The 17276-nt window shown below is 52.0% G+C and overlaps 1 protein-coding gene across 1 annotated transcript in view; it reads right to left on the minus strand.

Moving 5' to 3' along the window:
- Positions 1 to 17276, minus strand: part of MARK1 (microtubule affinity regulating kinase 1) — a 221835-nt gene that overhangs the window by 57819 nt on the left and 146740 nt on the right. Inside the window, 1 exon segment of the mRNA XM_073671910.1 lies at positions 17096 to 17249. Coding sequence (XP_073528011.1) covers positions 17096 to 17249 — 154 coding nt within the window.

Consider the following 17276-nt stretch of genomic DNA (forward strand, 5'->3'; position numbering starts at 1 on the left):
GCCATCTATGAGAGGAGTCTAAGGACCTCATAACAGTGACCACAGGCTGCACTGCCGTCTATGAGAGGAGACTAAGGACCTCATAACAGTCACCACAGGCTGCACTGCCGTCTATGAGAGGAGACTAAGGACCTCATAACAGTGAGCACAGGCTGCACTGCCGTCTATGAAAAGAGGCTAAGGACCTCATAACAGTGACCACAGGCTGCACTGCCGTCTATGAGAGGAGACTAAGGGCCTCATAACAGTGACCACAGGCTGCACTGCCGTCTATGAGAGGAGACTAAGGACCTCATAACAGTGACCACAGGCTGCACTGCCGTCTATGAGAGGAGACTAAGGGCCTCATAATAACAGTGACCACAGGCTGCACTGCCGTCTATGAGAGGAGACTAAGGGCCTCATAACAGTGACCACAGGCTGCACTGCCGTCTATGAGAGGAGTCTAAGGACCTCATAACAGTGACCACAGGCTGCACTGCCGTCTATGAGAGGAGACTAAGGACCTCATAACAGTCACCACAGGCTGCACTGCCGTCTATGAGAGGAGACTAAGGGCCTCATAACAGTGTCCACAGGCTGCACTGCCGTCTATGAGAGGAGACTAAGGACCTCATAACAGTCACCACAGGCTGCACTGCCGTCTATGAGAGGAGACTAAGGACCTCATAACAGTCACCACAGGCTGCACTGCCGTCTGTGACAGGAGTCTAAGGACCTCATAACAGTGACCACAGGCTGCACTGCCATCTATGAGAGGAGTCTAAGGACCTCATAACAGTGACCACAGGCTGCACTGTCGTCTATGAGAGGAGACTAAGGACCTCATAACAGTGACCACAGGCTGCACTGCCGTCTATGAGAGGAGTCTAAGGACCTCATAACAGTCACCACAGGCTGCATTGCCGTCTATGAGAGGAGACTAAGGACCTCATAACAGTGACCACAGGCTGCACTGCAGTCTATGAGAGGAGACTAAGGGCCTCATAACAGTGACCACAGGCTGCACTGCCGTCTATGAGAGGAGTCTAAGGACCTCATAACAGTGACCACAGGCTGCACTGTCGTCTATGAGAGGAGACTAAGGACCTCATAACAGTGACCACAGGCTGCACTGCCGTCTATGAGAGGAGTCTAAGGACCTTATAACAGTGACCACAGGCTGCACTGCCGTCTATGAGAGGAGACTAAGGACCTCATAACAGTGTCAACAGGCTGCACTGCCGTCTATGAGAGGAGTCTAAGGACCTCATAACAGTGACCACAGGCTGCACTGCCGTCTATGAGAGGAGACTAAGGACCTCATAACAGTGTCAACAGGCTGCACTGCCATCTATGAGAGGAGTCTAAGGACCTCATAACAGTGACCACAGGCTGCACTGCCGTCTATGAGAGGAGACTAAGGACCTCATAACAGTCACCACAGGCTGCACTGCCGTCTATGAGAGGAGACTAAGGACCTCATAACAGTGAGCACAGGCTGCACTGCCGTCTATGAAAAGAGGCTAAGGACCTCATAACAGTGACCACAGGCTGCACTGCCGTCTATGAGAGGAGACTAAGGGCCTCATAACAGTGACCACAGGCTGCACTGCCGTCTATGAGAGGAGACTAAGGACCTCATAACAGTGACCACAGGCTGCACTGCCGTCTATGAGAGGAGACTAAGGGCCTCATAATAACAGTGACCACAGGCTGCACTGCCGTCTATGAGAGGAGACTAAGGGCCTCATAACAGTGACCACAGGCTGCACTGCCGTCTATGAGAGGAGTCTAAGGACCTCATAACAGTGACCACAGGCTGCACTGCCGTCTATGAGAGGAGACTAAGGACCTCATAACAGTCACCACAGGCTGCACTGCCGTCTATGAGAGGAGACTAAGGGCCTCATAACAGTGTCCACAGGCTGCACTGCCGTCTATGAGAGGAGACTAAGGACCTCATAACAGTCACCACAGGCTGCACTGCCGTCTATGAGAGGAGACTAAGGACCTCATAACAGTCACCACAGGCTGCACTGCCGTCTGTGACAGGAGTCTAAGGACCTCATAACAGTGACCACAGGCTGCACTGCCATCTATGAGAGGAGTCTAAGGACCTCATAACAGTGACCACAGGCTGCATTGTCGTCTATGAGAGGAGACTAAGGACCTCATAACAGTGACCACAGGCTGCACTGCCGTCTATGAGAGGAGTCTAAGGACCTCATAACAGTCACCACAGGCTGCATTGCCGTCTATGAGAGGAGACTAAGGACCTCATAACAGTGACCACAGGCTGCACTGCCGTCTATGAGAGGAGACTAAGGACCTCATAACAGTGACCACAGGCTGCACTGCCATCTATGAGAGGAGTGTAAGGACCTCATAACAGTGACCACAGGCTGCACTGCCGTCTATGAGAGGAGACAAAGGCCCTCATAACAGTGACCACAGGCTGCACTGCCGTCTATGAGAAGAGGCTAAGGACCTCATAACAGTGACCACAGGCTGCACTGCCGTCTATGAGAGGAGTCTAAGGACCTCATAACAGTGACCACAGGCTGCACTGTCGTCTATGAGAGGAGACTAAGGACCTCATAACAGTCACCACAGGCTGCACTGCCGTCTATGAGAGGAGACTAAGGACCTCATAACAGTGACCACAGGCTGCACTGCCATCTATGAGAGGAGTCTAAGGACCTCATAACAGTGACCACAGGCTGCACTGCCGTCTATGAGAGGAGACTAAGGGCCTCATAACAGTGACCACAGGCTGCACTGCCGTCTGTGACAGGAGTCTAAGGACCTCATAACAGTGACCACAGGCTGCACTGCCATCTATGAGAGGAGTCTAAGGACCTCATAACAGTGACCACAGGCTGCACTGTCGTCTATGAGAGGAGACTAAGAACCTCATAACAGTGACCACAGGCTGCACTGCCGTCTATGAGAGGAGTCTAAGGACCTCATAACAGTGACCACAGGCTGCACTACCGTCTATGAGAGGAGACTAAGGGCCTCATAACAGTGACCACAGGCTGCACTGCCGTCTGTGACAGGAGTCTAAGGACCTCATAACAGTGACCACAGGCTGCACTGCCATCTATGAGAGGAGTCTAAGGACCTCATAACAGTGACCACAGGCTGCACTGTCGTCTATGAGAGGAGACTAAGAACCTCATAACAGTGACCACAGGCTGCACTGCCGTCTATGAGAGGAGTCTAAGGACCTTATAACAGTGACCACAGGCTGCACTGCCGTCTATGATAGGAGACTAAGGACCTCATAACAGTGTCAACAGGCTGCACTGCCGTCTATGAGAGGAGTCTAAGGACCTCATAACAGTGACCACAGGCTGCACTGCCGTCTATGAGAGGAGACTAAGGACCTCATAACAGTGTCAACAGGCTGCACTGCCGTCTATGAGAGGAGTCTAAGGACCTCATAACAGTGACCACAGGCTGCACTGCCGTCTATGAGAGGAGACTAAGGACCTCATAACAGTCACCACAGGCTGCACTGCCGTCTATGAGAGGAGACTAAGGACCTCATAACAGTGAGCACAGGCTGCACTGCCGTCTATGAAAAGAGGCTAAGGACCTCATAACAGTGACCACAGGCTGCACTGCCGTCTATGAGAGGAGACTAAGGGCCTCATAACAGTGACCACAGGCTGCACTGCCGTCTATGAGAGGAGACTAAGGACCTCATAACAGTGACCACAGGCTGCACTGCCGTCTATGAGAGGAGACTAAGGACCTCATAACAGTGACCACAGGCTGCACTGCTGTCTATGAGAGGAGACTAAGGGCCTCATAATAACAGTGTCCACAGGCTGCACTGCCGTCTATGAGAGGAGACTAAGGACCTCATAACAGTGACCACAGGCTGCACTGCCGTCTATGAGAGGAGTCTAAGGACCTCATAACAGTCACCACAGGCTGCACTGCCGTCTATGAGAGGAGAATAAGGACCTCATAACAGTGACCACAGGCTGCACTGCCGTCTATGAGAGGAGACTAAGGACCTCATAACAGTGACCACAGGCTGCACTGCCGTCTATGAGAGGAGACTAAGGACCTCATAACAGTGACCACAGGCTGCACTGCCGTCTATGAGAGGAGTCTAAGGAGATCATGACAGTGTCCACAGGCTGCACTGCCGTCTATGAGAGGAGTCTAAGGACCTCATAACAGTGACCACAGGCTGCACTGCCGTCTATGAGAGGAGTCTAAGGACCTCATAACAGTCACCACAGGCTGCACTGCCGTCTATGAGAGGAGTCTAAGGACCTCATAACAGTCACCACAGGCTGCACTGCCGTCTATGAGAGGAGACTAAGGACCTCATAACAGTGACCACAGGCTGCACTGCCGTCTATGAGAGGAGTCTAAGGAGATCATGACAGTGTCCACAGGCTGCACTGCCGTCTATGAGAGGAGTCTAAGGACCTTATAACAGTCACCACAGGCTGCACTGCCGTCTATGAGAGGAGACTAAGGACCTCATATCAGTGACCACAGGCTGCACTGCCGTCTATGAGAGGAGTCTAAGGAGATCATGACAGTGTCCACAGGCTGCACTGCCGTCTATGAGAGGAGTCTAAGGGCCTCATAACAGTGACCACAGGCTGCACTGCCGTCTATGAGAGGAGACTAAGTACCTCATAACAGTGACCACAGGCTGCACTGCCGTCTATGAGAGGAGTCTAAGGAGATCATGACAGTGTCCACAGGCTGCACTGCCGTCTATGAGAGGAGTCTAAGGACCTCATAACAGTGACCACAGGCTGCACTGCCATCTATGAGAGGAGTCTAAGGACCTCATAACAGTGACCACAGGCTGCACTGCCGTCTATGAGAGGAGACTAAGGACCTCATAACAGTGACCACAGGCTGCACTGCCGTCTATGAGAGGAGTCTAAGGACCTCATAACAGTGACCACAGGCTGCACTGCCGTCTATGAGAGGAGTCTAAGGACCTCATAACAGTGACCACAGGCTGCATTGCCGTCTATGAGAGGAGTCTAAGGACCTCATAACAGTGACCACAGGCTGCACTGCTGTCTATGAGAGGAGACTAAGGGCCTCATAATAACAGTGTCCACAGGCTGCACTGCCGTCTATGAGAGGAGACTAAGGACCTCATAACAGTGACCACAGGCTGCACTGCCGTCTATGAGAGGAGTCTAAGGACCTCATAACAGTCACCACAGGCTGCACTGCCGTCTATGAGAGGAGAATAAGGACCTCATAACAGTGACCACAGGCTGCACTGCCGTCTATGAGAGGAGACTAAGGACCTCATAACAGTGACCACAGGCTGCACTGCCGTCTATGAGAGGAGACTAAGGACCTCATAACAGTGACCACAGGCTGCACTGCCGTCTATGAGAGGAGTCTAAGGAGATCATGACAGTGTCCACAGGCTGCACTGCCGTCTATGAGAGGAGTCTAAGGACCTCATAACAGTGACCACAGGCTGCACTGCCGTCTATGAGAGGAGTCTAAGGACCTCATAACAGTCACCACAGGCTGCACTGCCGTCTATGAGAGGAGACTAAGGACCTCATAACAGTGAGCACAGGCTGCACTGCCGTCTATGAAAAGAGGCTAAGGACCTCATAACAGTGACCACAGGCTGCACTGCCGTCTATGAGAGGAGACTAAGGGCCTCATAACAGTGACCACAGGCTGCACTGCCGTCTATGAGAGGAGACTAAGGACCTCATAACAGTGACCACAGGCTGCACTGCCGTCTATGAGAGGAGACTAAGGGCCTCATAATAACAGTGACCACAGGCTGCACTGCCGTCTATGAGAGGAGACTAAGGGCCTCATAACAGTGACCACAGGCTGCACTGCCGTCTATGAGAGGAGTCTAAGGACCTCATAACAGTGACCACAGGCTGCACTGCCGTCTATGAGAGGAGACTAAGGACCTCATAACAGTCACCACAGGCTGCACTGCCGTCTATGAGAGGAGACTAAGGGCCTCATAACAGTGTCCACAGGCTGCACTGCCGTCTATGAGAGGAGACTAAGGACCTCATAACAGTCACCACAGGCTGCACTGCCGTCTATGAGAGGAGACTAAGGACCTCATAACAGTCACCACAGGCTGCACTGCCGTCTGTGACAGGAGTCTAAGGACCTCATAACAGTGACCACAGGCTGCACTGCCATCTATGAGAGGAGTCTAAGGACCTCATAACAGTGACCACAGGCTGCACTGTCGTCTATGAGAGGAGACTAAGGACCTCATAACAGTGACCACAGGCTGCACTGCCGTCTATGAGAGGAGTCTAAGGACCTCATAACAGTCACCACAGGCTGCATTGCCGTCTATGAGAGGAGACTAAGGACCTCATAACAGTGACCACAGGCTGCACTGCCGTCTATGAGAGGAGACTAAGGGCCTCATAACAGTGACCACAGGCTGCACTGCCGTCTATGAGAGGAGTCTAAGGACCTCATAACAGTGACCACAGGCTGCACTGTCGTCTATGAGAGGAGACTAAGGACCTCATAACAGTGACCACAGGCTGCACTGCCGTCTATGAGAGGAGTCTAAGGACCTTATAACAGTGACCACAGGCTGCACTGCCGTCTATGAGAGGAGACTAAGGACCTCATAACAGTGTCAACAGGCTGCACTGCCGTCTATGAGAGGAGTCTAAGGACCTCATAACAGTGACCACAGGCTGCACTGCCGTCTATGAGAGGAGACTAAGGACCTCATAACAGTGTCAACAGGCTGCACTGCCATCTATGAGAGGAGTCTAAGGACCTCATAACAGTGACCACAGGCTGCACTGCCGTCTATGAGAGGAGACTAAGGACCTCATAACAGTCACCACAGGCTGCACTGCCGTCTATGAGAGGAGACTAAGGACCTCATAACAGTGAGCACAGGCTGCACTGCCGTCTATGAAAAGAGGCTAAGGACCTCATAACAGTGACCACAGGCTGCACTGCCGTCTATGAGAGGAGACTAAGGGCCTCATAACAGTGACCACAGGCTGCACTGCCGTCTATGAGAGGAGACTAAGGACCTCATAACAGTGACCACAGGCTGCACTGCCGTCTATGAGAGGAGACTAAGGGCCTCATAATAACAGTGACCACAGGCTGCACTGCCGTCTATGAGAGGAGACTAAGGGCCTCATAACAGTGACCACAGGCTGCACTGCCGTCTATGAGAGGAGTCTAAGGACCTCATAACAGTGACCACAGGCTGCACTGCCGTCTATGAGAGGAGACTAAGGACCTCATAACAGTCACCACAGGCTGCACTGCCGTCTATGAGAGGAGACTAAGGGCCTCATAACAGTGTCCACAGGCTGCACTGCCGTCTATGAGAGGAGACTAAGGACCTCATAACAGTCACCACAGGCTGCACTGCCGTCTATGAGAGGAGACTAAGGACCTCATAACAGTCACCACAGGCTGCACTGCCGTCTGTGACAGGAGTCTAAGGACCTCATAACAGTGACCACAGGCTGCACTGCCATCTATGAGAGGAGTCTAAGGACCTCATAACAGTGACCACAGGCTGCATTGTCGTCTATGAGAGGAGACTAAGGACCTCATAACAGTGACCACAGGCTGCACTGCCGTCTATGAGAGGAGTCTAAGGACCTCATAACAGTCACCACAGGCTGCATTGCCGTCTATGAGAGGAGACTAAGGACCTCATAACAGTGACCACAGGCTGCACTGCCGTCTATGAGAGGAGACTAAGGACCTCATAACAGTGACCACAGGCTGCACTGCCATCTATGAGAGGAGTGTAAGGACCTCATAACAGTGACCACAGGCTGCACTGCCGTCTATGAGAGGAGACAAAGGCCCTCATAACAGTGACCACAGGCTGCACTGCCGTCTATGAGAAGAGGCTAAGGACCTCATAACAGTGACCACAGGCTGCACTGCCGTCTATGAGAGGAGTCTAAGGACCTCATAACAGTGACCACAGGCTGCACTGTCGTCTATGAGAGGAGACTAAGGACCTCATAACAGTCACCACAGGCTGCACTGCCGTCTATGAGAGGAGACTAAGGACCTCATAACAGTGACCACAGGCTGCACTGCCATCTATGAGAGGAGTCTAAGGACCTCATAACAGTGACCACAGGCTGCACTACCGTCTATGAGAGGAGACTAAGGGCCTCATAACAGTGACCACAGGCTGCACTGCCGTCTGTGACAGGAGTCTAAGGACCTCATAACAGTGACCACAGGCTGCACTGCCATCTATGAGAGGAGTCTAAGGACCTCATAACAGTGACCACAGGCTGCACTGTCGTCTATGAGAGGAGACTAAGAACCTCATAACAGTGACCACAGGCTGCACTGCCGTCTATGAGAGGAGTCTAAGGACCTTATAACAGTGACCACAGGCTGCACTGCCGTCTATGAGAGGAGACTAAGGACCTCATAACAGTGTCAACAGGCTGCACTGCCGTCTATGAGAGGAGTCTAAGGACCTCATAACAGTGACCACAGGCTGCACTGCCGTCTATGAGAGGAGACTAAGGACCTCATAACAGTGTCAACAGGCTGCACTGCCGTCTATGAGAGGAGTCTAAGGACCTCATAACAGTGACCACAGGCTGCACTGCCGTCTATGAGAGGAGACTAAGGACCTCATAACAGTCACCACAGGCTGCACTGCCGTCTATGAGAGGAGACTAAGGACCTCATAACAGTGAGCACAGGCTGCACTGCCGTCTATGAAAAGAGGCTAAGGACCTCATAACAGTGACCACAGGCTGCACTGCCGTCTATGAGAGGAGACTAAGGGCCTCATAACAGTGACCACAGGCTGCACTGCCGTCTATGAGAGGAGACTAAGGACCTCATAACAGTGACCACAGGCTGCACTGTCGTCTATGAGAGGAGACTAAGGACCTCATAACAGTGACCACAGGCTGCACTGCTGTCTATGAGAGGAGACTAAGGGCCTCATAATAACAGTGTCCACAGGCTGCACTGCCGTCTATGAGAGGAGACTAAGGACCTCATAACAGTGACCACAGGCTGCACTGCCGTCTATGAGAGGAGTCTAAGGACCTCATAACAGTCACCACAGGCTGCACTGCCGTCTATGAGAGGAGAATAAGGACCTCATAACAGTGACCACAGGCTGCACTGCCGTCTATGAGAGGAGACTAAGGACCTCATAACAGTGACCACAGGCTGCACTGCCGTCTATGAGAGGAGACTAAGGACCTCATAACAGTGACCACAGGCTGCACTGCCGTCTATGAGAGGAGTCTAAGGAGATCATGACAGTGTCCACAGGCTGCACTGCCGTCTATGAGAGGAGTCTAAGGACCTCATAACAGTGACCACAGGCTGCACTGCCGTCTATGAGAGGAGTCTAAGGACCTCATAACAGTCACCACAGGCTGCACTGCCGTCTATGAGAGGAGTCTAAGGACCTCATAACAGTCACCACAGGCTGCACTGCCGTCTATGAGAGGAGACTAAGGACCTCATAACAGTGACCACAGGCTGCACTGCCGTCTATGAGAGGAGTCTAAGGAGATCATGACAGTGTCCACAGGCTGCACTGCCGTCTATGAGAGGAGTCTAAGGACCTTATAACAGTCACCACAGGCTGCACTGCCGTCTATGAGAGGAGACTAAGGACCTCATATCAGTGACCACAGGCTGCACTGCCGTCTATGAGAGGAGTCTAAGGAGATCATGACAGTGTCCACAGGCTGCACTGCCGTCTATGAGAGGAGTCTAAGGGCCTCATAACAGTGACCACAGGCTGCACTGCCGTCTATGAGAGGAGACTAAGGACCTCATAACAGTGACCACAGGCTGCACTGCCGTCTATGAGAGGAGTCTAAGGAGATCATGACAGTGTCCACAGGCTGCACTGCCGTCTATGAGAGGAGTCTAAGGACCTCATAACAGTGACCACAGGCTGCACTGCCATCTATGAGAGGAGTCTAAGGACCTCATAACAGTGACCACAGGCTGCACTGCCGTCTATGAGAGGAGACTAAGGACCTCATAACAGTGACCACAGGCTGCACTGCCGTCTATGAGAGGAGTCTAAGGACCTCATAACAGTGACCACAGGCTGCACTGCCGTCTATGAGAGGAGTCTAAGGACCTCATAACAGTGACCACAGGCTGCACTGCCGTCTATGAGAGGAGACTAAGGGCCTCATAACAGTGACCACAGGCTGCACTGCCGTCTATGAGAGGAGTCTAAGGACCTCATAACAGTGACCACAGGCTGCACCGCCGTCTATGAGAGGAGACTAAGGGCCTCATAACAGTGACCACAGGCTGCACTGCCGTCTGAGAGGAGACTAAGGGCCTCATAACAGTGACCACAGGCTGCACTGCCATCTATGAGAGGAGACTAAGGACCTCATAACAGTGACCACAGGCTGCACTGCCGTCTGAAAGGAGACTAAGGGCCTCATAACAGTGACCACAGGCTGCACTGCCGTCTATGAGAGGAGTCTAAGGACCTCATAACAGTGACCACAGGCTGCACTGCCATCTATGAGAGGAGTCTAAGGACCTCATAACAGTGACCACAGGCTGCACTGCCATCTATGAGAGGAGTCTAAGGACCTCATAACAGTGACCACAGGCTGCACTGCCATCTATGAGAGGAGTCTAAGGACCTCATAACACTGACCACAGGCTGCACTGCCGTCTATGAGAGGAGTCTAAGGACCTCATAACACTGACCACAGGCTGCACTGCCGTCTATGAGAGGAGTCTAAGGACCTCATAACACTGACCACAGGCTGCACTGCCGTCTATGAGAGGAGTCTAAGGACCTCATAACAGTGACCACAGGCTGCACTGCCATCTATGAGAGGAGTCTAAGGACCTCATAACACTGACCACAGGCTGCACTGCCGTCTATGAGAGGAGTCTAAGGACCTCATAACACTGACCACAGGCTGCACTGCCGTCTATGAGAGGAGTCTAAGGACCTCATAACACTGACCACAGGCTGCACTGCCGTCTATGAGAGGAGTCTAAGGACCTCATAACAGTGACCACAGGCTGCACTGCCGTCTATGAGAGAAGACTAAGGACCTCATAACAGTGACCACAGGCTGCACTGCCGTCTATGAGAGGAGACTAAGGACCTCATAACAGTGACCACAGGCTGCACTGCCGTCTATGAGAGGAGACTAAGGACCTCATAACAGTGACCACAGGCTGCACCGCCGTCTATGAGAGGAGACTAAGGGCCTTATAACAGTGACCACAGGCTGCACTGCCGTCTGAGAGGAGTCTGAGGACCTCATAACACTGACCACAGGCTGCACTGCCGTCTGAGAGGAGTCTAAGGACCTCATAACAGTCACCACAGGCTGCACTGCCGTCTGAGAGGAGTCTAAGGACCTCATAACAGTGACCACAGGCTGCACTGCCATCTATTAGAGGAGACTAAGGACCTCATAACAGTGACCACAGGCTGCACTGCCGTCTATGAGAGGAGACTAAGGACCTCATAACAGTGACCACAGGCTGCACTGCCATCTATGAGAGGAGACTAAGGACCTCATAACAGTGACCACAGGCTGCACTGCCGTCTATGAGAGGAGACTAAGGACCTCATAACAGTCACCACCGGCTGCACTGCCGTCTATGAGAGGAGACTAAGGACCTCATAACAGTGACCACAGGCTGCACTGTCGTCTATGAGAGGAGTCTAAGGACCTCATAACAGTCACCACAGGCTGCACTGCCGTCTATGAGAGGAGTCTAAGGACCTCATAACAGTGACCACAGGCTGCACCGCCGTCTATGAGAGGAGTATAAGGGCCTTATAACAGTGACCACAGGCTGCACTGCCGTCTGAGAGGAGTCTGAGGACCTCATAACACTGACCACAGGCTGCACTGCCGTCTGAGAGGAGTCTAAGGACCTCATAACAGTGACCACAGGCTGCACTGCCGTCTATGAGAGGAGACTAAGGACCTCATAACAGTGACCACAGGCTGCACTGCCGTCTATGAGAGGAGTCTAAGGACCTCATAACAGTCACCACAGGCTGCACTGCCGTCTATGAGAGGAGACTAAGGACCTCATAACAGTGACCACAGGCTGCACTGCCATCTATGAGAGGAGTCTAAGGACCTCATAACAGTGTCCACAGGCTGCACTGCCGTCTATGAGAGGAGTCTAAGGACCTCATAACAGTGACCACAGGCTGCACTGCCGTCTATGAGAGGAGTCTAAGGACCTCATAACAGTGACCACAGGCTGCACTGCCGTCTGTGACAGGAGTCTAAGGACCTCATAACAGTGACCACAGGCTGCACTGCCGTCTATGAGAGGAGACTAAGGACCTCATAACAGTGACCACAGGCTGCACTGTCGTCTATGAGAGGAGACTAAGGACCTCATAACAGTGACCACAGGCTGCACTGCCGTCTATGAGAGGAGTCTAAGGACCTCATAACAGTGACCACAGGCTGCACTGCCATCTATGAGAGGAGTATAAGGGCCTCATAACAGTGACCACAGGCTGCACTGCCATCTATGAGAGGAGACTAAGGACCTCATAACAGTCACCACAGGCTGCACTGCCGTCTATGAGAGGAGACTAAGGACCTCATAACAGTGACCACAGGCTGCACTGCCATCTATGAGAGGAGTATAAGGGCCTCATAACAGTGACCACAGGCTGCACTGCCGTCTATGAGAGGAGACTAAGGACCTCATAACAGTCACCACAGGCTGCACTGCCGTCTATGAGAGGAGACTAAGGACCTCATAACAGTCACCACAGGCTGCACTGCCGTCTATGAGAGGAGACTAAGGGCCACATAACAGTGTCCACAGGCTGCACTGCCGTCTATGAGAGGAGACTAAGGACCTCATAACAGTCACCACAGGCTGCACTGCCGTCTGTGACAGGAGTCTAAGGACCTCATAACAGTGACCACAGGCTGCACTGCCGTCTATGAGAGGAGACTAAGGACCTCATAACAGTGACCACAGGCTGCACTGTCGTCTATGAGAGGAGTCTAAGGAGATCATAACAGTGACCACAGGCTGCACTGTCGTCTATGAGAGGAGACTAAGGACCTCATAACAGTGTCCACAGGCTGCACTGCCGTCTATGAGAGGAGTCTAAGGACCTCATACCAGTGACCACAGGCTGCACTGCCGTCTATGAGAGGAGTCTAAGGGCCTCATAACAGTCACCACAGGCTGCACTGCCGTCTATGAGAGGAGTCTAAGGACCTCATAACAGTGACCACAGGCTGCACTGCCGTCTATGAGAGGAGACTAAGGACCTCATAACACTGACCACAGGCTGCACTGCCGTCTATGAGAGGAGTCTAAGGACCTCATAACAGTCACCACAGGCTGCACTGCCATCTATGAGAGGAGACTAAGGACCTCATCACACTGACCACAGGCTGCACTGCCGTCTATGAGAGGAGTCTAAGGACCTCATCACACTGACCACAGGCTGCACTGCCATCTATGAGAGGAGTCTAAGGACCTCATCACACTGACCACAGGCTGCACTGCCGTCTATGAGAGGAGTCTAATGACCTCATCACACTGACCACAGGCTGCACTGCCGTCTATGAGAGGAGTCTAAGGACCTCATCACACTGACCACAGGCTGCACCGCCGTCTATGAGAGGAGTCTAAGGACCTCATAACAGTGACCACAGGCTGCACTGCCGTCTATGAGAGGAGTCTAAGGACCTCATAACAGTGACCACAGGCTGCACTGCCGTCTATGAGAGGAGTCTAAGGACCTCATAACAGTGACCACAGGCTGCACTGCCGTCTATGAGAGGAGTCTAAGGACCTCATAACAGTGACCACAGGCTGCACTGCCATCTATGTGAGGAGTCTAAGGACCTCATAACAGTGACCACAGGCTGCACTGCCGTCTATGAGAGGAGTCTAAGGACCTCATAACACTGACCACAGGCTGCACTGCCGTCTATGAGAGGAGTCTAAGGACCTCATAACAGTGACCACAGGCTGCACTGCCGTCTATGAGAGGAGTCTAAGGACCTCATAACACTGACCACAGGCTGCACTGCCGTCTATGAGAGGAGACTAAGGACCTCATAACACTGACCACAGGCTGCACTGCCGTCTATGAGAGGAGTCTAAGGACCTCATAACAGTGACCACAGGCTGCACCGCCGTCTATGAGACGAGTCTAAGGACCTCATAACAGTGACCACAGGCTGCACTGCCGTCTATGAGAGGAGACTAAGGACCTCATAACAGTGACCACAGGCTGCACCGCCGTCTATGAGAGGAGACTAAGGGCCTTATAACAGTGACCACAGGCTGCACTGCCGTCTGAGAGGAGTCTGAGGACCTCATAACACTGACCACAGGCTGCACTGCCGTCTGAGAGGAGTCTAAGGACCTCATAACAGTCACCACAGGCTGCACTGCCGTCTATGAGAGGAGTCTAAGGACCTCATAACAGTGACCACAGGCTGCACTGCCATCTATTAGAGGAGACTAAGGACCTCATAACAGTGACCACAGGCTGCACTGCCGTCTATGAGAGGAGACAAAGGCCCTCATAACAGTGACCACAGGCTGCACTGCCATCTATGAGAGGAGACTAAGGACCTCATAACAGTGACCACAGGCTGCACTGCCGTCTATGAGAGGAGTCTAAGGACCTCATAACAGTGACCACAGGCTGCACTGCCGTCTATGAGAGGAGACTAAGGGCCTCATAACAGTCACCACAGGCTGCACTGCCATCTATGAGAGGAGACTAAGGACCTCATAACAGTGACCACAGGCTGCACTGCCGTCTATGAGAGGAGACTAAGGACCTCATAACAGTCACCACAGGCTGCACTGCCGTCTATGAGAGGAGACTAAGGACCTCATAACAGTGACCACAGGCTGCACTGCCGTCTATGAGAGGAGTCTAAGGACCTCATAACACTGACCACAGGCTGCACTGCCGTCTATGAGAGGAGTCTAAGGACCTCATAACAGTGACCACAGGCTGCACTGCTGTCTATGAGAGGAGACTAAGGACCTCATAACAGTGACCACAGGCTGCACTGCCGTCTATGAGAGGAGACTAAGGGCCTCATAACAGTGACCACAGGCTGCACTGCCGTCTATGAGAGGAGGCTAAGGACCTCATAACAGTGACCACAGGCTGCACTGCCGTCTATGAGAGGAGACTAAGGACCTCATAACAGTGACCACAGGCTGCACTGCCGTCTATGAGAGGAGACTAAGGACCTCATAACAGTGACCACAGGCTGCACTGCCGTCTATGAGAGGAGTCTAAGGACCTCATAACAGTGACCACAGGCTGCACTGCCATCTATGAGAGGAGTCTAAGGACCTCATCACACTGACCACAGGCTGCACTGCCGTCTATGAGAGGAGTCTAAGGACCTCATCACACTGACCACAGGCTGCACTGCCGTCTATGAGAGGAGACTAAGGACCTCATCACACTGACCACAGGCTGCACTGCCGTCTATGAGAGGAGTCTAAGGACCTCATAACAGTGTCCACAGGCTGCACTGCCGTCTATGAGAGGAGTCTAAGGACCTCATAACAGTGTCCACAGGCTGCACTGCCGTCTATGAGAGGAGTCTAAGGACCTCATAACAGTGTCCACAGGCTGCACTGCCGTCTGAGAGGAGACTAAGGACCTCATAACAGTGACCACAGGCTGCACTGCCGTCTATGAGAGGAGACTAAGGACCTCATAACAGTGACCACAGGCTGCACTGCCGTCTATGAGAGGAGTCTAAGGACCTCATAACACTGACCACAGGCTGCACTGCCGTCTATGAGAGGAGACTAAGGACCTCATAACAGTGTCCACAGGCTGCACTGCCGTCTATGAGAGGAGTCTAAGGACCTCATAACACTGACCACAGGCTGCACTGCCGTCTATGAGAGGAGGCTAAGGACCTCATAACAGTGTCCACAGGCTGCACTGCCGTCTATGAGAGGAGTCTAAGGGCCTCATAACAGTGACCACAGGCTGCACTGCCGTCTATGAGAGGAGTCTAAGGACCTCATAACAGTGACCACAGGCTGCACTGCCGTCTATGAGAGGAGACTAAGGACCTCATAACACTGACCACAGGCTGCACTGCCGTCTATGAGAGGAGTCTAAGGACCTCATAACAGTGACCACAGGCTGCACTGCCGTCTATGAGAGGAGACTAAGGACCTCATAACAGTGACCACAGGCTGCACTGCCATCTATGAGAGGAGACTAAGGACCTCATAACACTCACCACAGGCTGCACTGCCGTCTATGAGAGGAGTCTAAGGACCTTAATAGTTAAAGCAAAGAAAAAAATGTGTTATCCATTATCACTAATGCATTTAAAGTGTTATTCCTATTATGATCGTTCCATAAATCTTAGATCTCTGGGACTATTACCTGTCTCCAGAACGAGGTCTCTTCACCCCTGTCCTACACCGAATGTAGGCAATGTGAATGGTTCTATGCTTGGCTATTTTCAGGACTCCCATTGATGTGAATGGAAAGAGCTGCGCAAGCGAAGGTGCGAGTTTAATTGCACGAGTCTTTCTGCTAGGTTTCCATTTTTTTTCTTCAATGTGGTCTCCTCAATTCCGATCAGTGGGATTAAACATAAACCATGTAAAGGTATTTGCACACGGGGAGCATACACTGTGGATTTTCCTGGGAGTTTTCAGGAAGAAAAACCGCTGCATTAAATTGACATACTTCACATTTCTATATACAATGCAGATTTTCTGCCTGGAAATTCCCAGGAAAATCCACTGTATACGGTCCCTGTGTGCAAATACCAGTGGATTTGATCCTTTTTGCATTGGATGCAAAACATGCATCCAAATATGCAGAATTTGGTGCAGATTTTGCCTCTATGCAAAATTTATATAAAAAAAACCAAAAAACGTAGTCACAGTGAAAACAAAAAAACACGCAATGCTAAAGAGGTATTAATACCGCTATGTGTGAGCAAGGCCAAAGGCTGGGGTTGTATAATGACGTGTTTCGCAGCAGTGATACAATGCTGGAAGACAAAAAAACATGCAAAAAATTTTTTTTTATAAAATATTGGACTCTCTTCAAGGGACCCACCATGATCGCTGAACCGCCGCTGCTTCTGATTGGCGGATATACTTCTCTGGACCTTCATGTGGGCTGGGGATGGCACGGAGCTGTTGTTCAGGTCGCTGCTTGGCCGTGACCTCTGACACAGGTTAGTACTGGAGAGAGATTCGCTGCCCTCAAACTAGAAGACAAAATGGGATTATTATTG

The sequence above is a fragment of the Phyllobates terribilis genome, unplaced genomic scaffold (assembly GCF_046119375.1).
Source record: "Phyllobates terribilis strain yellow unplaced genomic scaffold, ASM4611937v1 Scaffold_3__8_contigs__length_932513732, whole genome shotgun sequence".
NCBI lineage: Eukaryota > Metazoa > Chordata > Amphibia > Anura > Dendrobatidae > Phyllobates > Phyllobates terribilis.